General features: G+C 41.8%; 1 protein-coding gene across 3 annotated transcripts in view; it reads right to left on the bottom strand.

Annotated features, from left to right (window-relative positions):
• RBM17 (RNA binding motif protein 17) overlaps positions 1–22,769 on the bottom strand; it is a 62,847-nt gene that overhangs the window by 5,329 nt on the left and 34,749 nt on the right. The window contains exons 1-7 of one of the 3 annotated variants that reach the window (XM_032425889.1): positions 21,842–21,990; positions 14,755–14,892; positions 10,634–10,750; positions 7,691–7,857; positions 5,543–5,640; positions 2,586–2,642; positions 1,262–1,403 (exon numbers count right to left, since the gene is read on the bottom strand). In XM_032425889.1, the coding sequence (XP_032281780.1) occupies positions 1,262–1,403; positions 2,586–2,642; positions 5,543–5,640; positions 7,691–7,857; positions 10,634–10,750; positions 14,755–14,877 (704 nt within the window). In that variant the 5' untranslated portion in view covers positions 14,878–14,892; positions 21,842–21,990. Of the gene's footprint in view, positions 1–1,261; positions 1,404–2,585; positions 2,643–5,542; positions 5,641–7,690; positions 7,858–10,633; positions 10,751–14,754; positions 14,893–18,018; positions 21,528–21,841; positions 21,991–22,769 lie in introns of those variants that run through there. The other 2 variants (XM_032425891.1, XM_032425890.1) reach the window with 2 other exon arrangements.

Below are 22,769 nucleotides of genomic sequence, written 5' to 3'. Positions count from 1 at the left end.
GTGCCTCACGGGTCTCTAGGGGGCCCCCAGCGACCACTGCTATTTAGGGCTTGAATCACAAAACGCTGCTTCAAGTAACAGTGCAACTACGTCATTTTCCGTATGTAATTTCCTTAAAAATTCCATTTGAACAAGTCGACCTAGAGCAGAGAGTTCTGAAGATGGCTGAGCTACGCCACCCTCTACCTTCCTGGGGTATATGGTGAACATTTAATCCCTGTTCAAAAGGGAATTCAGCAGAACAAAAAACAGCTTCATGTCTGTCCACACTCCAGCACACAGTCTAGGGCAAGAGCGGACGCGTTCTCTATCTACGCTGCTTGTGTGGTTTCTGGCACCAGAGAGGAGACTACTGTGACCGAGGAGCTGCATTTTAAATTGTATTCATCTTCAAGTAATTTACTAGCCAGCAATTACACCACAGGAAGCCGCAGAGGTCAAGGATAGGGATACCAACAAGGCCAGACACTGAATACCCTCTTGCAGGGGTGAAGCCCAGCCATGTGCTCCCACAAGGCTTCTCAGAATCAAAGCACATGCGCACAGGGGAGGGCACAGCAGGGTCACAGGCAGAGCGAAGGCCTAGTGTAACGTCGCCTCACTGGATAGCTCCTCATAGGAGGAGACACACAGTCAACACTGTAAAACATTCTTTAAACCAAAACGCAGGCCGAATCCAGTGGGGGTCAAAAAAAAAACCAAAAACCCACACAAATCCACAAGCCCCACCTGAAAGTCAACATTAAAACTGAATTTTATATGCTGGCAAACAAATTTCTAACTGTAGTCAGAATGACTACGTGTTTTAAAGCCAAAGTGCAGAACCATGACTTTAAAGCAAATGGCTCATTTTATCAAGAAAAAAATGTCATTCACCCTTTGGACATGGCATACGTCAGCTCTAATTCACATGAGCTATTTTGTTTGCAAATGTTATGAAAATCAATGTAAATAATTATCAGAAACTGTTCCTACCTATAGACTATAACGTTTGGTATCTAAATCATTCAAAACTTACATCAGAAGGCTTTCTGTTTGGTAGAAAACCTAGCAGTGTCAGGCTGGAACACCCTCCACATGACTGAAGCACTGATTCTTAAGAAGGACGCTGTGTGACTGAACACACCAAGTGTCTCCCCATAAACCCGAGAGTGCCCTCATTCCCCAACAAAAGCTACATCGACTGATAAGGCTGGCAACACTTCACACCGAGTCTCGTTCTTCTTACACTTGCTGAGATGAGAGCACTCAGAACCATTACCCCATGTTGGCAAGGAAGGAGTTGCCAGGTCCAGTCGGAGATCTGGGTCTGTCTTGTTCCTCGTATACTGGGGGAGGGATAGCAGCTTTGGAAGACTGGGAGCGAGGTCTTGAATCCTCCTCGTAAGGGAAATCTCTGGGTACTATTGGATAAAAATAAAACAGGTTTACCAAAGTACTACAAAAGAATTCTGAACTATATTTACATAGATCAGTACCTACAAGGAGTAAGAACAAAACAAATCAATCTTACAGCCACTACATGACATTTTTAAAAATCAGAGGTAGAACGCTATTTTCCTGATTCCTGCTTTGCTACTCCTGTTTTTATCTCCTCAAATGTCTTTTTTTTACATCTTACTGAAATGTTATTTACCCTTTAAAGTGCTCTTAAATGACAATCTGTGTCTAAAACTTTAAGACTTTCTCTATGTTCCAAGTAGGTCCAACTCTCTTTTGATGCCCACAGCACTTTGTGTACCCGTCTTAAGATTCTAATCTTACTACCTCGTTAGCCTAGCAAACAATAAAGGTCTTTGAGATTAGGGACCATGTACCAGAACAGTGAACAGGGAAGCTTTAAAAAGATCTAGATGCTTGGGCCCCACTCCCAGAGACTTCTTTCAGTTGGGGCTTATGGTTTGTCAGGTGTTTTCACATAAAAGGTATTTAACAATATCTTTTGAATTATCTTCTTTAAAAAGATAACATAAATTGGGCAACAGGTATTAAAAAGCACTAGGATGATTATATTTTCTTAGGATAGTTTAGGTGTGGTCCAACGCAACAGATACAAAAACGATCTAGATGCTGTATCAAAGTCCAATTCCAACCCAAATATTCTAGAATAGACCACTGGGAGAAGAAACAGTGGGTGAGCATGTTTTGGCAATCTAAGTGAAGATACACAACGTATGTAAGGAAATAGAAACTAATTGCAGAAAAATCTAATTAAGGAAGGCACTGCCACCTTGTGGAAGGTCATGAATTTAACAGCCTCTAAACCACAGAGTATGAAAACCGTAAACTGAGCGACATTTGTTCTAACCTAACTCCAACTATGAAATGTTAGAGAAAATAAAACAAATTACTGAAAAGAAAAGCATATCGCTGTATAAAATCCAAGCCTCAGCCTGGTGTGAAAACTTCTAAAGCACAGGAGTGAAGGGCGGTCTCCCACTTGGCCTCAGTGGGGGAGCCAGAGGCTGGGTTTTCGGGCCATGACCCTTTACATTCAGCACAGCTGGCTGACTCAAGCCAAGACTTCCCCTGCCCGGGCCCAAGATGTGGGTCAGAAGAAAAAAGGACAAGAAACAGATACGTACACTCTTTGTCTTTCTCTACAAGAGAAGTGGGTGGCGCGATGGCAGCTCCGCCCATACCTGCAAGACAGGAATGAATGCGCCGTTAGCGGAGAGGACACCTGGCGCCCCGTGCTGTACTGCACCCCTTCGCCCAGGGAGGGGGCAGGAAAATACCCGCCACCTCATCCCTCCTGCTAACACTTACGAATTCATCTGAGTCTAGGATTAAAAACACAGAAAATGGGCAAAACAGAGGCAGACAAAATTACCTTTTTCATAGCAGGCAGCCAAGAGCCCCAGAATGCAGTTAATGAGCAAACTGCAAGGTCAAAGGACACAGCCCAGAGAGCGAGCAGTTACTTAGGAGGCAGTAACATAACTCTCCTGAGAGTCTGTTGCCTGTGAGGAGTTTTCATACGTGTTATCTCGTTCAGGTTCAATAAACCTCAGAAGGAGGTCTTACTGCCTTCCATCTTTCAGAAGAGAAGAGGATCAGAGGAGTCAACAGGCAGGGACAGGATAAAACCCAGCTGCCCATGGCGCCAACGCTCGCGCCCACGATTTGCACACTCCTTTCCAGGGTGTAACCCCTGGACCTAAACGCCTATCTGGAAATGTGGGTACTTCTGGCCCCTGCGCTGTCGTCATTCCTGCTCCTGTTTCCTGGGCCATGACGACACAACCAACCAAAACAGACCCCACTTGCTACCCAGCAAGCCGAGGGAGAACACGCATGGAGGACATAAGGAATTTTTCATTAGACACAAGCCCTAACATATGTATTACAACTTAATTGCCAATGAAACAATCAAAACAATAAAATGTAAATTTAAAAAAAACCAAACAGATTACAGACCACGTTGCACCAGCATACGTAAGGTTTCACAAAAGCGACTCCTCTAAAGCCGCTGTACGTGCATCACGATGAACACGGCCGGACTAGACAATGTACTTACGGAGAAATACGAACCTGAATAAAACTTACATTTCTCCTGAAATACCTATTATCATTCCTTTTTTTTAACCTGGTCACTAAGACCTAGATGATTATTGACTGATTCTGAAAAAATCACTCTGAGTTCAGTATAAAGAATTCAGGTGATTACTGGAAATCTGCTACTAATCTGGTTAAAATATCAACATCGATCTGTTAACAGCAGCGTGCAGAATGGATATAATGCCATTGTTTTCCTAATACTAGATTGTATGGCTCTTGTTAACGTTAAAAAAAACAATGTCCTTAATATAGAAAGCACAGCTCCTTATCCAAAGGGCAGCCAATCTGTAAGCTGGAAAGGTAAGACAAATATTCAACCTATGCACTGGATTCTAAAACAAGTCAATTAACATTTGTTAAGTAGTAAGATAGATATGGGATGTTTAACATAATGCCTGACATACAGAGCACACTCGAATGTTAACTCTCCTCCCCGTTAGAAAGACAACGTAGCACCTGACAGTGCTCAGCACGTATTTTTTTTTAAATTGAGGTATAACTGACATATGACATATTCGTTTCAGGTGTACAACATAGTGATTTGCTATTTGTGTATACTGTGATCACCACAGTAAGTCTAGTTAACATCTATCATACACAGTTTCAAATTTTTCTTATAATGAGGACTTTGAAGATCTACTCTCTTAACAACTCTGAAATATGCAATATAGTTTTATTAACTACAACTATGTTGTACGCTACATCCTCATGATTTATTTTATAACTGAAGTTTTGTACCTTTTCATCCCCTTTACCCATTTTGCCCACCTCCCACCCCCATCTCTAGCAACTGCCAATCTGTTCTCTCTGTATCTGTGAACTTGGCTTTTTGTTGTTGCCTATATTAAGCATCCTATAAATACATTTAATTCATATCTACACTGAAAGATTAAGAATTCTAAATTATTACAGACTTGTTCCTTTCCAACTCAATTAGTATTTTAAATTTTAAATTAAACCCTAAAGCAGCTTTGGCTGTACACTGGGGAAGACCAGGCTTGCCAAACTGCTAGTCATACAACTGAGTTCATGTATGTGGAAATATACTGCACCTTTATGGTAACATGATTCTTAGGTCTCATTTAAAGATGACGACATAGGTTTTTGGGCATATGAAGATCTTGGATAAGCTGGACCGTGGATCTGTATCTATAAAGCACTTATTCCCTCTGTGCCTCAGATTTCCCACCTTTAAAATGAGGATAATCATAACTCCTACTTTGAGTTGTGTGATGTAAAGTAGATAATCTATGAAAGTGCTTATTAGAACAGTAGCTGGTATCCAGTAGACAAACAGAAGATTTAAATGTCTCACTTAAATAAATCTCAACCTGTCAACCAAACTGGTCAACTAAGCCAAGGAAATCCCAGCAATTAAAACACAATGAAGCTAATGTAAGAAGCATTCCATTCTCTCAAGAATGAACACTACTTAGCCATCTAGAGATCACGAAGAAGTCAGCTCTAACACAAGTACAATTCTGCCTGTGAAATTTTAGAGATGAAGGGGCCTTATGAAGTACCTGGCTCAAATTCTTGTCTCCCTGCTCTCCATAGACCCTAAAAGAAACCAACGTCCCAGGAAACTAAGGGATTTCCTCAAATTCATGCATGTTAGTGGCAAACGCTGTGGAAACGAGTGCCTTGACTCTCTGGTCAGTGCTGAACAGATACGCAGCTGGCTACAGGGAAGAGGTCAATGTGATGGTCCTGTGGGTAAGGAAACTGTGGTAGTAGGTACTTAAGGTATCCCCAAGGTCTCCAAGCAACACATGTGAGAAAGTGATCGCGAAGCTCATAGGAGAATACACGTGAAAACAGGATATAGGTTAAAACTGTTACGCAAACATGGATTGCCGGGATTCCAGAGAGAAAATTACCCAAATCAACGTCAACTGAACTATTTATCAAGTTGAACATGAAAAGCAAACAGGAGAATGTCACCATGTTTGAAATGTGACATTTATGTTTCACGCCTTACTTCTTTTCCGCCTCTCTCGCTCATAATCTTCATCTTCATCAGAATCTGGATCTGGTCGCCTCGAAAACCCACTAGCTTCATGTCTGTCCTTACGCCTCCTGTGATAACAAAGGAACCAAATATTTCATTACAGACGAACCAACTGAGAGATGTGAACCCAAGGGTGTCACCTTGACTTGCTCTTGGCTAGAAAATATTCAAACCCTCTCTTTCCCACTAAACTATTAACTGGGGGTGGAGGGTGGGAGGGGGGCACATGGGCAAATAACTGGTTGAAGACTAAAGTAGCAAAATTAAGTGAGAAAAATCCAAAAGATAAATTGAACAAATTTAACAGGCACATGAATATAAGTAGCAAGAAAAATGTTTATGTTTACCTTTTTCAATTTTAAAGCATATCAACATAGATAATACTTTAATAATTTTGAGTCTCTAGAATGTGCTTTCACTTCATGAAATGATTCAATAAATAATGAGAAGTTATATAATATTTTATATAACTATTGAATAATTAACATTCAGTATTTTCAAAATAAGAAATACAAATAAAACCTTTTCACCCATACCTTTAAAAAATATAAATAAGGGGTAGATGAACCATGAGAGACAATGGACTCTGAAAAACAAACTGAGGGTTCTAGAGGGGAGGGGGGTGGGAGGATGGGTTAGCCTGGTGATGGGTATTGAGGAGGGCACGTTCTGCATGGAGCACTGGGTGTTATGCACAAACAATGAATCATGGAACACTACATCTAAAACTAATGATGTAATGTATGGGGATTAACAATAAAAAAATTAAAAAATATATATATAAATAAAAGATGTATATAAGCTTTTCAAAATTCCATCTGGCTCAAAATTAGTTAAACATTGCAAGTATTTTATTTTATTTTTTAAAGTAAGCTCTACTGCCCAACATGGGGCTTGAACTCACGACCCTGAGACCAAGAGCCAGCCAGGCACCCATAACATTTTAAGTATTTTAAATAGTTACGATTCTGGAAGAATAGGAAAAAACCGATTATTCAACTTCAGATTTTTATGTTTCTTTTCTAACAATTCACCCAAAATGTAGACTTCAAGTTTTCTGCATTTAGACATGAAATCTCCTAGCATTTGTTTTCATGCTGGAACATAACCACAGGCACACCTCGGAGATATTGCTGGTTTAGTGCCAGACCACCACAGTAAAGCAAATATTGCAATAAAGAGAATCAAATGGAGTTTCTGGTTTCCCAGTGCATAGAAAAGATATGTTTACACTACACTGTAGTCTATTAAGTATGTAATAATAGCACTATGCCTTAAAAAAACCAATGTATATACCTTAAAAATACTGCTAAAAAATTCTAACCAACCTCTGAGCTTTCAGCAAGTCATAATCACTGATGATAAATCACCAAAACAAATATAATAATGAAAAAGTTTGAAATATTGGGAGAATTATCAAGTAATATAGAGACATGAGGAGAGCAAATGCTGTTAGAAAAATGGCACTGAGGGACACCTGGGTGGCTCAGTCGGCAGAGCATCCGACTCTTGCTTTCAGCTCAGGTTGTCATCTCAGGGTCGTGAGATGGAGCCGTGTCAGGCTACACACTCAACATGGACTCTGCTTGAGGATCCTCCCCCTCTGCCCCTCCTCCCACTTGTGCACGCACTCTCCCTCTCAAATAATCTTAAAAGAAAAAAAAGAAAGAAAAAATGGTGCTGATAGACTTGCTCCATACAGAGCTGCCATGAACTTTGTTTTTAAAGATTTATTTATTTATTTGGGGGGAGGAGGGAAGGAGAGAGAGAGACTCTCAAGCACACTCCGCGCTGGGCGTGGACCTGAGGCAGGGCTCCATCTCAGGACCCTGAGATCATGACCTGGGCGGAAAGCAAGAGTCGGACGCTAGACCAACTGAGCCACCCAGGCGCCCCACCACAAACTTTTAGTTTGTAAAAAAATTCTGCATCTGCAAAGCACAATAAAATGAGGTATGCCTGTACAAAATCTTAAAAACAGATTGATTCCTTCTGATGATTGCTTAGATCAACCATGAAAACTAACTTCAGCCTTACAGACAGCACCAAGGTTCATTCGTTAATAGCACAATGACTATTTCAAATGTAAAATATCCTCGAATCCAAACAGAGCCTTACTTTTCTCTCTCTTCTATTTCTTTTTGTCTTTCCAGCTCCCGCTGTCTCTGTCGTTCCTCTCTTTGGCGCTTCACTACTTTCTCATAATCATTAGGAAACATGGGATCATATTCATCAGCTAATGGAATCAAAACTTCTCCTGCAGAAAATCCACTGGGAACAGGATCCTGAGGAAGGTAAAAATGCCAAACTATGTATCATCCTCATGTTTTAGAATTGTATTCATAGAATTAAAGTCAAAGAATACGAGCGTTAGAAGGGGCTTTGCAGACCATCTATCTGCCTCCTTTGTTTTATAGACAAGGAAACAGAAGCCTAAGGAGGGTTAGTGACCTGACATGGCCACACACTACGTAGCTATGGAACAGCTGAGCCAAGAGTTCACCTCTCGTTCAGTATTAATTCCATAAATACCCTAGGGCATCTTCCTGGAATTCCTAAACAAGCTGCCACCACCTAAAATTTCAAGCAATAAATTTGACTATTTATAATAAACAGTGAACACTTCTGTTTTAGTATGTCTCTATGAAAACTTAAAAATAAATAATCCATGAATAACAATCATTCTTGTGGTCATTTAACAGACTAATTTTGGATTCTGCTTACATGAAAACATGATATATTAAGACTTCACAATAAAGGCAGAAAGCATCCTCTCAGGCTGTTTGAAACCCTCTGGCATACACGTCCCTTTCCAGGAAGGCTGCATTTCAGGAACCGAGTCTGGCACAGGTGGTTGTAACTCCCTTCACACCATCATTAGTTCTTTTAAGGTCCACTAAGGTCAGGTTCAGATGATAACATTTTGCATTTTTCTGTACATTCAGAAACTGGGGCTACTCTTTGAGAGAAAAGAGGTAGCTTAAAGAACGCAGAAAAACAAAAAGCAGACACAGCACAGCTGACCTGAAAATGGGGACCTAAACCTCCACACTTTCTTGTTAGTTTTCTTAGCATAACTCCCCCTTAGTATCTATACGAATGAGATGCCTTAGCTGGTCTCCACAGTTACCCCGAGCACGCACAGGTTGGGACCAGAGTGTCGGAGGGCCCGCTCTGCACCACCTCACGAAGGACACTGTCCATACCAGCAAAGGCAGGACAGCTGTTTGTCGAATGTACTGTGTATCTGAACACAAGACTGATGTGATACAGAGAGCTTATGTTCAATGTCAATGGATCTAAATCCCACAATTCCTGCATTACACCGCTCCGTCTGATGTTTTGCATTGTAAAACAAACATTTCAATGCTTCTTTAGAACTAAAAATCAGGAAACATGATGTCCAATGAATATAAGAAATTAGAAAGCTATAATCAGCTCCCAGGCCTGAACAATGGAAAGTTTATACAAATCTATTTAAGGAAAGGTTCCCAAAGGGTAGTTATGAATTTGTATTCATATAAAAGACTTTTTAAAAACACAAAGGCACATGAACAAGATTTCCTTTCAGTTATTATTAAGACAGGAAAGAAACTAACAATCAGCTACTCAATTTACATAATACTATCACCAGAGTTTCTGACAGAACCAACTGTCAATATCAAGGTTAATTCTTTGTCATTTCAAAATCTGAAAGTAAACAACTTTTACTGTATAAACCCTGCTGAGTGGAACAAGGAGCCATCATCTCTAAATGCTATAAAGAGTAAAGCAATCTGTTCAATTTTAAAAAATTAAAATGTTAATACCCCAATGCTGGGGAGGGTGGGTAAAACTAAAACACTTGTATGTTGTGGGGATATTGTAGAGTCAAGACACAGTAACAGAAAACAGTGAACCAGTTTTTGATTAGATGTGGTCAGGCAAAATTAGGTAGATAATCTGTGGGGAAAGAATGTTAAATGATGAAGAATCCCCAGAAACATCTCCATTGGGGGATGCCTTTCCTCCTTGATAGACTATCAGCCCGCAGGACCAACGCCAGTTCTTCTGGCCAAGAAATCTCAGAATAAAGGCAAATGAGGAGAGCAGAATCCAACCCAGAACAGTTTTGACTGAAACTAAATAAAGAAGGGAGGGGGCATGCAGTTGGGACTGTGTCTCAAATTGATTTGGGTTCTCTCTGATAGGTGTGGGGGTGGGGGGTGGGAAGATGATCTTGCTAGAAACAGCAATAATAGCATAATCTACTTATTAACCTTTTGGTCATTTTTCATCAAGCAATTTGTGTGCACGGTGCTGTTTAAGCTCTTGCAGTCATATTATTTGACTGCCATCTGTAGAAGAAGGAATGTTACCTGAAGAGTGGGTGTGATTTTAACCACAGTTTACACTGAATTCATTTATCCCTCATTTTGTATCGTTTGAACTATGATTCTTAGTTATCCTTGTCCAGATCCTCCTCATCCTCACTAACCCATTTACAGAGCTGACCATGTGTGTTTCTTTGTTTTTAAGATGACATAAAATCGCTGAGGTAATAAAGGTTAGGCTGGTAGAATTTAAACCTTTTCTCTATTTTCATCCACAATAAGACAATAAGCACTAACGTTCCTTATGACAGCAGAAATTAGAAACAACCCATATAACCAGCTTTAAGTGAACTAAATAAATTACAGTACACCCATTTGAGGAAGTACAGTGAATCCATTAAAATGATCATACAGTCCTGACTTTTTAACACAGACAGTGTGTTCTCACAACACATAAAGTGAGAAGAGCAAGTTAGAGAACAGAAGATAGAGGAGGCAGAGAATGGAAAGATATTCCAAAATATAAAGTTTTTAACTTCTAGAGGGTAGGACTGAAGTCCTACTGTTTTCCTTTCTGCATCTCTCCAGTTTCTGATTTTTCTATAATGCACTATTTTATTTTCAATACTAATTTTTACAATTCAGTTGAAAAGGACACTGGCTAGCCTACAATGACCCACTGAGGGGGTCGTGCTCTGAGGACACATGCGTGAAACAGGAGAGCCCGTCAGGCGGGGCTGGGGCTCACCTTCAGGCCAGCTGCGACGTGCGGGGGGGTGTCCACGATCTGCCGGTCGTCTGAAGAGCCGCCTCGCTTTAGGTCGATTACTGGGGCAAGTACTGTACTCTGTTTCGTTCTCTGGCTCTAAAATCATGGAAAAACAAAAGAAAGACACTGAAGGTTCAAATTAAAACTCATACCATTTGTAACAAAGCTTTGTGGTCTCTGTGACAAACCTTTCAGATATGAGAAAAACAATCTTAAAACAACAACCTTCTAATTATTACCATTACCATATACCAGTTTCTGTAGCCTTTTTTTAACAACACAAATTTCCTCTATTTTTTTTATTTTTTATTGTTATGTTAATCACAAATTTCCTCTATTCTTATAAAAGGTTTACAGTAAGCTTGGTCTCTTTTATTTAAATTTGCATATAAAATAGTAAACGAGAAAAGCTCTAACACTGATTTTCCCTCTGAGCATAGGAGGGCAAATCTGCAACAGCACAACACACTTGGACTAGTGGGAGCCTTTCCCCAAGGAATAGGTATGTTTTTACATCCTGAGCGAAAGATACTTGTGGATTAGGAGTTTTTCCCTCCCAGCAGAATCTAAACTCCTACCTCTTTTATTTTGAACCCACAGAAAAACTTTAAAAAGAGAACAATACTCATTCATGAACCAGCCACCACTGCTCCCACGTTACCACATTTTCTTTACCGTACACTGTATATTGCACTGAACCATCCGAAAGGAAGTTGGGAGACTCATGACACTTTCCCTTAACCTCCTAAAATTACGGACATTCTCTTACATAAGTGCAGTACTATTACCACACCTAATAAAATAAAAAATCCCGTTATCATTTCCTATCCAAGTCATACTCAGATTTTCTGAACTGTCCCCTAAAATGCTTAAATAGCTCATTTATTTTGAACCAGAATCATACCAAAGTCCCACAACGCGTTTGATTGCTAAAGCTCTCATTTTAGAAGAGACTCCTTTCCCTGCTGTTGTCACCATCATCTCCAGAGCAACATCTTTGTCTCCTTCTCCTTTTCCCAACACTTGTAAAACGCTGCACGTTCTAGACCCGTATGGTAACTTCGTGGCAGTCTAGTTTCACTTATTCCTCTCTGCCCCTAATTCCTGAAAACTGAGTGTCTCCCAGGTGCGGTGCTGTGCTCCGTTTGGCATCACTGCTGCGGCGCTCAGGGGCAGGCTGTCGGGCAGCAGGGCGCACGTCAGATGGGCAGGCCAGTGACCACCTGGTCTTGTGGTTACAAAGGTTTAATTCCCCCGTTGCAATTAAAGTGTTACACGTTTTCACTCTTAGTACTACAAAAGGCTCAAAATAAACCACTATCCCTCTTGAATTTAACAGTGCTTATAATGTTAAGGAAACAAATTTAATTCAATCATTAAATATACAATCCACTAAGTGAATACCAAAGTTGAGAGGGCAGTGGGGAAGATTATCAGAATCATATATTTTTCTATTATTCCACAGATGAGACCACAGCTCCATCTTTCAGCTGTAGGTAAAATTTTCTCTACCAAACACTTTTACAGGTTTGGTTAGGCCGACCTAGAACTGAGTAATTAATTAGTCAATTAAACCTAAGAAGATCAATGCAACGTACCTTCATGTCCCTTCAAGAAAAACAAAATACTAACTTCACACAGCAATCTCAAAAAGATATTAGAAAGTTAGCAGAAATGATTTCACAGGCCACTTTTTATTCTGACCTATCTTCTAAAAACCCATTTGAAACCTCAGGAGATGTCCTAGTAGCTGAAATTACTGTACTGAAGAAGTGAAAACCTGATAAATGTAAATTAAACAGACTGAAGCAGATACTAAAGAGGATGTCCAACAGTCTATAGACTTCATAAAAAAGCCTATTTCCTTGCTTATCAGCATCTCATGCTTTTTCATGTGAGTAAAGTAACAGTACAGAAAAATCAGTACGTCATGAATAAATTTCATTTAACTTTTTAATATATTTTTTCAAAGGATCTATTTTCTCAATAGTATTTTATATAAGCTAGTTTTTAACCGACAGGTTATAAATATGCACTGACTGGATAGAGAAAGTGATCCTGAAGTTACATTGGGCAGGAAGAAACAAATTAGGATTTTTAAAATTTGGCTGCAGGTAATCCATGAAGCTGACAATATTTACGCTGCTAACTGAAGAATTAGCCCAGTTTTTAATCTGTATATATCTAGTATATTTTGACTTCTGCTCTTCTACTTTTTTATCTCTCATTGACCTAAGACTGTCCACTAATTACATCCACTTAAAGTCTAACTGAATTTATGTTACTAAGTGTGAGATTGCTCCTTAACAGCCAGAGCCATTTTACAAAAGGGAATGTTAGGCCTTGAAGAATAATACATAAAATGGTACTGGTATGGGAATATAAAACCTTATTCCCAGATCTCGTGTGCAAAGTAAAAGTTACATGAAATTCAGAAAGATTTAAAAAACTAACAATTTTTAAAAATTAAAAGGAAAAACAAGTCTTGCTTTGCTAATCTTCCCTTCAAGTGGGGTGAAAGCTTGTTTTAAAACAACAAAATTCTCTCTTTAAAAATATTGGCATAAAAATTTTAAATCTCGTCATGATGAATTTGAAAAAGACAAAAACCCTGATCAACAGAATTGACAAAACAAAAATTTTCAGACACTGTTGTTTTACCTGGGGGTATACTAATCCTAAAAACCTCTTATACCACTGAGCACTCACATGTAAGCACTTCAACAGAAGCACCAATTGAGGAGGTAGTAAAGGAAAAGAAAAATAATTCCAACTTTAAAAAAATGTTTATGATGTAAAATTCCAAACACAAAATGTAAAGAGAACAGATTCATGAATCCTTAAATCTCTGTGACCCAGCGTCACCAGCTACCAACTCACGGGGAACTGTGTTCCGTGTGCCTCCTCACCTCCTCTGCCCCATAATGGATTATTTTAAAGCAAATCCCCTAAATTCAAACATTTTATCAGTAAATATTTCAATATATCTCTAAGGCAGGTTTTCTTTTTTTTTTTTAAGATTTTATTTGACAGAGAGAGAGACAGCAAGAGAGGGAACACAAGCAGAGGGAGTGGGAGACGGAGAAGCAGGCTTCCCCAGAGCAGGGAGCCCGATGCGGGGCTCGATCCCAAGACCCTGGGATCACGACCTGAGCCGAAGACAGACACTTAACGACTGAGCCACCCAGGTGCCCCTCTAAGGCAGGTTTTCTTAACTTGTTTCATTATTGCTTTCCTCTCAAGGAACTTCTTAATACATTCCCTGCCTCCCCCACCCCATAAAACTTTACCACAGATATACTATGTACCTGTTTATGTACCTAATGTGTATCTTGCACCACACATAAAAACAGCACAGTTTTCACCCAGGTAGGACAATATTCGCCCCATTTAGGGGGATATAGCCTCCACTGGGTTATGCGCTCTAAAACATAAGGGCCCTTAAAACAACAAGCAAACCAGATACCATTCTCATTCCTCCAAGTATTTGACAGTAGCATTTTAGATCAAATATTCAGTGGACAACTTATGGACAACAGTGGACAACATTAACAACAAGCTTAATGTCTTACATGTTGTTCCATTTCAAAGATGTCACCAGTGCCCAGCATGTACAAACAGGATCAAAACCAATTACTCCCAGACTACCTATGCCCAACACATTCAGAACCAATCTGAGCGCTCACTAAGGCATACAAATTATTAATTCCTGCTAATCCTCACTACTCCACGTGCTGCTTCCAGACCCCTACAACGGACAGCAGACTCCCAGGCCCCAACCCAGGAATATGGCTAACAAAGCAACACTCCAACCAAACCCTCGGCCAATCTCAGACACAATAAAAAGCCTGAAAACCAGTGTCATTGCTGGAAACGGACAGTCCTGCTTTTTCTTCATTCTGATTCCCTGAAACAGTTCTATTCCCAGGACTCACCTTAACCTCCTTACTTCTCTCCACCCAGAGCCTCTCCGCCTATAAATGTTTAACCCTACATATTTGATAAACAGGCAGAAGAGCAAGCTGAAACCAAAGCACTCGTACTCCTCAGGAGGAACCTGCTTTGTAGATTTCCACTTCCACACCATGGGCTTATCTTACCTTTGCTTGTGTGAGAGCTGCCTTCTTGACCTGAAGCTGAGACTGCAGAAGTTTGAAGTTTTTGGACCAGCCTTCTGTTTTTGAATCACTGGTCTCTACTCCCAGGTCATCATACAGGGACATCTTTCCAATTTAATGCTGAAAGGCAAGGGGGATGGGGTTTAAAGAATGCAAAATACAGGAAGGATTTCACATCTTTTCATGTTAAAATAACTCAGTATCATGGAATTTTAGAGGTGAAAGGTATTGGAAGAGATCACCTCGTCCAGGAAGCTTCAGCAACAGAAGCCAAGATGCCTGATACTGCCAATCAGTGCCCTAACACATGACGCTAGATCTGCATATTAGCTTACAAATAAACTTGCAGAATTAATTTTTCTACCTATATCATGTGGCCAAGTAATTCATGAGTGAAATCATTCTGTGCTACTGCATATGATTAATAATTACGTATTGTCAATTATATGTATCCGATTTTTCTTTCTTTTTAAAGATGTTATTTATTTATCTGTTTGAGAGAGACAGAGAAAGAGAGAGACAGAGAGGGAACACAAGCAGGGGGAGTGGGAGAGGGAGAAGCAGGCTCCCCATCAAGCAGGGAGCCTGATGCGGGGCTCGATCCCAGGACCTTGGGATCATGACCTGAGCTGAGGGCAGACGCTTAACGACTGAACCACCCAGGCGCCCCTACATGTATCCAATTTTTAAAAAATTCTTTTTTGTCTCAACAACAAAAAGTAGAAACTACAACAACCCATTATTACCAGGTTGATTTAGCACTATTAGCTACCTTTTATAAAAGAAGAAATCTAAACATATGCCTAGAAATTAAAAAACAAATTATATCATGGATGCTGTATTTTAATAAATTATGATTATTGAGGAGAGTAGAGAGGCAGATCATAAATATCCTGACTTCTTCATATTCCATCAAGTTGAAATTTGTAATCTCTAATAACATCAATTACAAAGATAATCAATAATCTACATGTAAATGATCGATACATAATACCCTTGCAGAACAGAGAACACAAGACAACAACAAAAACAGGAAGAGTTCACACTTAGGAAGCCTTATCAAGCCAGGCTGGTAGTAAATGTAGTATCTGCTGGAGAGCCTACTAGAGGCTACCATTAAAGCTTAGCCTGCTACAGAACTGGGACTTTGGGAGATAAATCTGCCCAGGTCATGGTGGGAAGACCCATTTCAAACCTAGTAATGGGAACACCACAACCCTTTACACTAAATCCCTACTGTCACCTTTTTATTTGGTTTTTAAGATTCTATTTATTTATTTATATAAGATTTTATTTATTTATTTGAGAGAGAGAGAATGACAGAGAGAGAGCACGAGAGGGGAGAGGGTCAGAAGGAGAAGCAGGCTCCCCTGCGCAGGGAGCCCGATGTGGGACTGGAGTCCCAGGATCATGACCTGAGCCAAAGGCAGTCGCTTAACCAACTAAGCCACCCAGGTGCCCCTACTGTCACCTTTTTAAAAAACTCAACATTCTGGGTGAGACCACAACAGAGACCCTTCCCAAAATAAAAAAAAAAATCAATCTCTTTCTCACAAATGGAAAGAGAGAAAAAAAAAATTGAAATCCCCGTACTGCAAAATATTTAGCATAGGTAGTTTCTGACTCATGGCCACATTCCAAAAAAATCTGTCAGTTCCCAGGTCCAGACAGCATTTTGCCATAGGAACTGTGTTAAACAAATCCTGTTTCGCCTGTGTCGGTCTCTAAGGAAGAGAAGGTAATACAGACAAGAAGGAAAATATTTAATCCCCCCGGCTGTGTCGGACTCAGGGCAAAAACTTCTCTCTGGTATATGCTTACTTCTCCGCCCTTCTAGGTTTGGTATTCTAAGACCCTGCCACCGCAACATCCTGGCTGACCCTGGTTCACTCTGTGTGGGGTGGGGACAACAGGAGTGGGTACCAACGTCCCCCCCCCCCCCCGCAAGAAGAGCTGGTCTGGGTCTGAGCAGAGCAGTTCTCAGCCTAGAAGTCAGGCCCCACACAACTGTTGCTGCTTTTCCGTTTCTTCTATCCTTAATATTCCAGCCCTCAGATTACCTAAAAGCTCTCAGGTTTGATTTCTAAATGAAAGGCCCCCACGGCAGTACAGACACAGGGAGAATAAAGGAGAGCCCAGGGTACTGGTGGCTGACTGCTCTAATGAATCACCTAAAAATCGAGGAATGCTTGCATGTTCTCCTCAGTAAGGCTTCAGTGACAACTCACCAGCTCAGCTGATAGCATGAACAAAGAATTTCCTAGACAGCATATCCAACAGGGAAATAAATGCCCACTGCCTGCAGTGCCAGACAAAGTGAACATTTTATTCGGGAACTTGGCGGCCCGTTGTCACATTAAGCTCGAGTCACTGAGGCAATAAAGAAACAGTAAGGAAAGCCCCTGGCGTCCACTTCAGAACCTGTTTTAATCCACACTATGGAAAACCTAAATCCAGTTTGCTGAGTTCCCTGCACTCTCCCCAGACTACGATCACGTCTGACCCAGAGCTGAACAGGAAGGTAGGCCAACTGCACGGTTAATGCTCTATTTGCAAACCCCCCCCAAGCCATCTTGTCAGAGATTTCTGGCCAATGATGAGTGCCCAGAAGGAAGAGCAATGTACCGAAGAGCTTTAGAGGCTTTCATGCACCTTCCTCAAGAGCCCACATGGTATTCAAAACTAACTGTTCTTATCTAAATACCTATCCTTAAACTTTAAATTTCATCGAAAGAACTCAGAGCAACAGCAAAGAAAAACAATGCTGAATGTCCAGCTTACTACTGTGGTTCTCAAACTACTTCAAAAACGCCCACGCACCTTTCATCTAACCTAGTTTAACTGTATAGGCTCTCTTCATTCAACTAGTCACTAAACCAAAGCCTAGTTAAACCATGGGTTCATTTGTTTTCTCTTTCTTTATTCTCATAAAGGCAAGGGAAGACTAACACATTCTGGGAAGTAAATATAAACAATGAAGCTTTCTCGGAAATTATAAACAAAGTTAGTATTTGTTTGCAAATCTGTTTGCAACCCAAACTCTACTTCTCCCAGTACCTCTTCATAAGAAACTTAAGAACCTCACCAAAAATGGTATTTACAAATATGTTGGTGCCAATGGAAATATGCCAACCAAATGCCCACTGAACTATGAAGCAAAAAGATTAGCCTATCCACCTGTGCATCTCCAATTTCTGGCACAGGGTAGGAATTTAATAAACAAATATTTGCTGAGATATTACTTACTAAGTAAAGTCTGTGTAGCCACATGAATCAGCAGAGAAATGACACAATCCTGAGGTTCCACTAGAATGTTAAAGACAGGAGAAAGGTTCTGGAGATAGACGGTACTAATGGTTGTACAATGTGTATGTATTTACTGCCCCGTGGTCCCACACACTTAAAATGGTTCAAATCCCAGGCTGTGTGTTAACGTACGTTTACCACACACAAACAGAAAGTAATAAATAAAAGGGAGGGAGAGGCAGCACCTGAGGAACAGGCTGCTGTCTAATTAACACTAGTACGTTTCCCTACCAGGAAGAGTAAACCTTCATGGAAATATTTTCCCAAATTTGGGGGTTAAAACAAAGTCAAACAGTATAGAGGATCTCTTCCTCCACCAGAGTTCTTACATCCAAAAATCCAGTATTTAGCAAAGATTTCATGGCTGAATTAATGAGGTCCCATGGGGCCATACTTCCAATGATTCCATTTCCAAATCGAAGATGGTCTGTTGACGATTCCATTTGATTTGCCCCCTCTCCAAGCTTCGAAAATCACTATGCAGCAAAACCTTATGTTCATTTAAACCACCATTTGTTCTCAAAACCTTTGAAAACACACTTCAAATATTAGAAACTGATGTCATTTCACCAGCATCTGCTGGTTTTCTGTGACACAGAGCTTATAGATCAGATCTGCGCATCACAGTAAATGAGGAAGAGCTTTCTTTACTTTTCTCGCTTGAACGGACTTTGAATTCACAGAACTGGATTAATCACAGCAACGACACACTCATTATCCATCCGCGTATGGATGGCCTGCTTTTAATTACTGCAATGCTACAGCACCAGTGAATTTACCACAAGAGTCAGAATCTGGACAAAAAAACCACATTAAATCCTGATGCCCACCCCCTCCCCATCCCATTCATGTGATTTCCCCAGCGAGGGGTGGGCAGCACCCTGAATTCCATTCCCATTAATTCCTTACTATCCTCCTTTTATATAAAGGTGTGCACATTTTGATTTTAGCTGTTTGAAGCACTTCTAATATACCAGAGTTGATTCATTCATTCTCCCCACTGCAGTCACTGAAATGTAACAAGCATTGACAAGACTGCCATGAACTTAACCTAATTACTGCTGAGATGTTACTTAGATGACAGAACACATTTATTTCATGAAGTCTAGTGGCAGGTAATAAAAACTAGCGCATTCTAACACTGGACACACTTTAAGTCAGGATCAAATACAAACACAGACATGTGACTTTTAGAACTTTAAAATACCTGCTATTTCTTTTTTATAGTAACACCAGGCTTTGATCAACACATCTTTCACGTATGCGCCATTTTTGTTCTTAAGAAGAAACACAGTAAACACGGTCTGCCAGAAGAATGATGACTTGTTAAAATTCTACCTAAGCTGGCAAAGTATTTTTTTAAACATGCAACTAGTAGAAAAAGAACATGGATCGCGTCTTCTCAGAAGCAGCCCACCTCTCTCGTCTCTCAAGTGCATCTATGAAGCCTTCAGGGTCTGCCACCCCCACATAAAACTCTCCATCCTCAACTTGTTTCCCCTGAACAAACCCAGAGCAACTTCTATAGGTTACGTTGCCTCCCAGTTGACACGCTTGTCTCTTCCTCTGTTACAAGTCCCTTAAAGGTAAGGGCTGATTTTGTCTTCATCCAGCTGAACATCATGCTATGAACACTGCAAGCACTTCATATTTTCTAAATGTTATCAAGTGCACCTACTTAAATCACATTATGAAACAATAAGATCTTCAGATCTGCTTTTTAAGGACACAACTTATTGTAAATGGTATTTGACATTAGTGTGCTAAATTTTAAGTTGTACACCATCATAATGGGAGAAAAACGACCACCACCATACAACTGAGTCAAAGTCTGAGTTCTGAGCACCTGAAGTAGCAGCATGGTTAGAAACCTTTTTTTTTTAAATCACTAAATAGATACTCATGTATCATAAAGCAAAAATAAAGCCTAAAGAACGTGGAAAGTATATAGAGATAGAAAGGAAAAGGAAGGGAACTATGAGGGGCGGTGCACATTGATGTTCACAAAAAATACAGGTAATAAGCAATAAAAGGCATCTGCCCCATGTAAAATTTACAACGACTTTTTAAAGAATGAAAACATTTTTTTTCCTGTATCTCCACCTCTGACACCCCGGTCACATCCCTTCTTTGGAGGGGGTGTACGGTCACGAAGTCCAGGAAAGTCACCTGGAATGTGGGTGGATAACAAAACGTCCTTCACTATTCACTGTTATGACAGACTTGAGGGATTACTAGCCCTGGATGTTCCCTGAAGGTAATTTAAAACAAATCAGGTAAAAAAGAAATCCATTCTATGCATTCACAGTTGGGAATACACCAACAATTCCCCTCAAATTCTTATTTTCCATCAAGACTATCTTTAGTTATTACAGAACTCCACCATCACCACAGCTTTCCACTGATAACACGTCTATCACACCTTGTTACATTCTCGTCTCACAACCTACTCGTTCTAAGCTGTAGAGCAGGTAGCATTTTAGAATAGGTAGAGCAGGTAGAATTTTAGAATAAAATTCTAAAACACATCCTCTGCTTAAGTTACTAATGCATTACCCCCAATTCCTCAAATATCTCTATTACAGTAAAAATGGTGGTGGCCTTTATCCCCTAAACGTGTGGAAACTGAGGTGCATCCTTTAAAAACTCCACCTGTTGTCCGGAGACACAGTGCTCGCCGGAGTATATGCAGAATTCTGCCCTTCTCCAGGACACGCTATTTTCCATCCGTAGGCTTGGCTCTAGCGATAAGGACCTTCAGCGTCTCTCCTCTACTGCCTTCTCAAAGAACCTTCTCGAGCTCACCCGACTACCCGCCCCTCAAAACTACCCTACCTGCCGTTTCCACAATGCACTATGGTGCTTCTCGTCTGCTACCTTCGCACTTCTTTCCTCAGCAGGGAGCCTTCCGCCCCCGCCCCCGCACACCTAACAAAACACCTCCCAGACTCAGTTATAAGCATCACCCCCTCTGGGAAGCCTCTGATCAACCCAGGGATGGGTTTTTAATGCCTGTTTCCCTAGAGACCAAACTCCCTGAGTAGGGACCCAATCTTACTTATTTATCCCGCGTCTGCTGCTCAGGACACATGGTCTGGGAAGGGAAATGCTCCGGAAACATGTTTGGTGACTGAGCATCAGGGCTACAACACCGCCCGACAAGGACAGGGACCGAGGTAACGCCGGAGTTCTGTCTCCCATCACCTGTCTAGGTAAACCTGCGCCGTTCGGAGACGTCAACATCCGGAGTTCCCCGTCCCGCGGCCGGGAAGCGACTTCCCTCCTCTCCGCTCCCCGGGCCCAGAACGGGGGGGGGGGGGGGGGGGGCACAAGTGTGCTGGGCCACAGGTGACAGAAGCCTGGCTACCAGGGTCTAGGGACCGAGCAACTTTTCCAAAACAGGGCCGACGGAGAGGGGAAAAGAAAAAACACAACGTGCTCGGGTCCAAGAGAGGAAACACACAGACGGGAAAAGGGGAAGAATAGGAAGAAGACAGGAAGAACTCGAGGGCCCGGTGACCCGAGGCAAATAAAGGAAGGCGGCGGCGGGCGCGAGGGGAAACACTGCGGGTCGCCCGCAGCCGGGCCGCGGGCCCGGAGGCCGAGGGCGTCGGCGGCTCCGGGGGGCCGGCCCGGGACCTCTCGCCCCCCTCGCGGCGCGGCCTAAAGCCGCGGCCTCGCGTCCAGCGCCACCCGGGGAAGCGCTCCCGCCCCGGCTCCCCGCCAGGCCGCCCGACTGGACGCCGCCTCGGGCGCCACTTACCCGGCCCGCCCGGCCGACTCTCCCCATGGGCCGCGGCGGCGCACCGGGGCCGAGGCGCCGCGGAGAGGACGGCCTGGGCGTATTCGGCGTAAGCCCGCGACCGCAAGACCTGAACCGGCGCCAACCCCTACGCCGAGTCCGCAGGTCGCGCGGCGGCGCGGGGTCAGGGAGCGCGTGCGGCCGGGAGAGAGGCACGCCTGCGCCTGAGCCGCGGGCCGCTTTGCTGCGGCGACCCCTGCCGGCGGGAGGACCGCACTGCGCCTCCCCTCCGCCGGCGTCCTTCTCTCCCGCCATGAGGGGTCGCAGTGGCCCGAGTTTGTGAAATTTCAGACTCCGGAGAGCCTGGCAGTGACCCCAGATGGGCCATAAGCGAGATGTATGGGAAAGCTGCTGCAAAACGGATCGCCATAAGCGAGATGTATGGGAAAGCTGCTGCAAAACGGATGCATTGAATTAAGTGTCCGACTAAGGAGAGAGTAGATGAGGTTACACAAGAGAAGGCTTACACAGGAGAAGGTAAATGTTATAAGGCCTCCCAATTTAAAAACGATGTAACAAAAAGTGCGAGGAAAGAGAAAATGGGATTTCGTGTAAATATGATTTTCACCTCTATAACGAGGGATAAAAAATATTTCGAGCTGATAAATCAAATAAGAGAGATCAAAATACACATCTTCCTACAAAGGAACATACTAAGAAGAGGTATAATCAACTAAGATCTGGTGAGTAGGAAAAGGGAGAAAAGAAAGAAATATAGTAGGGAGGTAATAGACAACCTAAAGAAATAGATGATTAAAGACATCAAGTAACATTGTCATTATAATCACAGAACCCAGAACAAAAATGCAAACCTTTCAAATGATCAAAACACATACACACAACTACAAAGTCAAACAAGAGCACAGAGTGAGCTGTCTGGAAAAGTTAC

Source organism: Phoca vitulina, unplaced genomic scaffold (assembly GCF_004348235.1).
Source record: "Phoca vitulina isolate PV1807 unplaced genomic scaffold, GSC_HSeal_1.0 scaffold33, whole genome shotgun sequence".
In the NCBI taxonomy this organism is placed as follows: domain Eukaryota; kingdom Metazoa; phylum Chordata; class Mammalia; order Carnivora; family Phocidae; genus Phoca; species Phoca vitulina.
The sequence above is the reverse complement of the archived record's forward strand: the minus strand, read 5'-3'. Positions and strand labels throughout refer to the sequence as shown.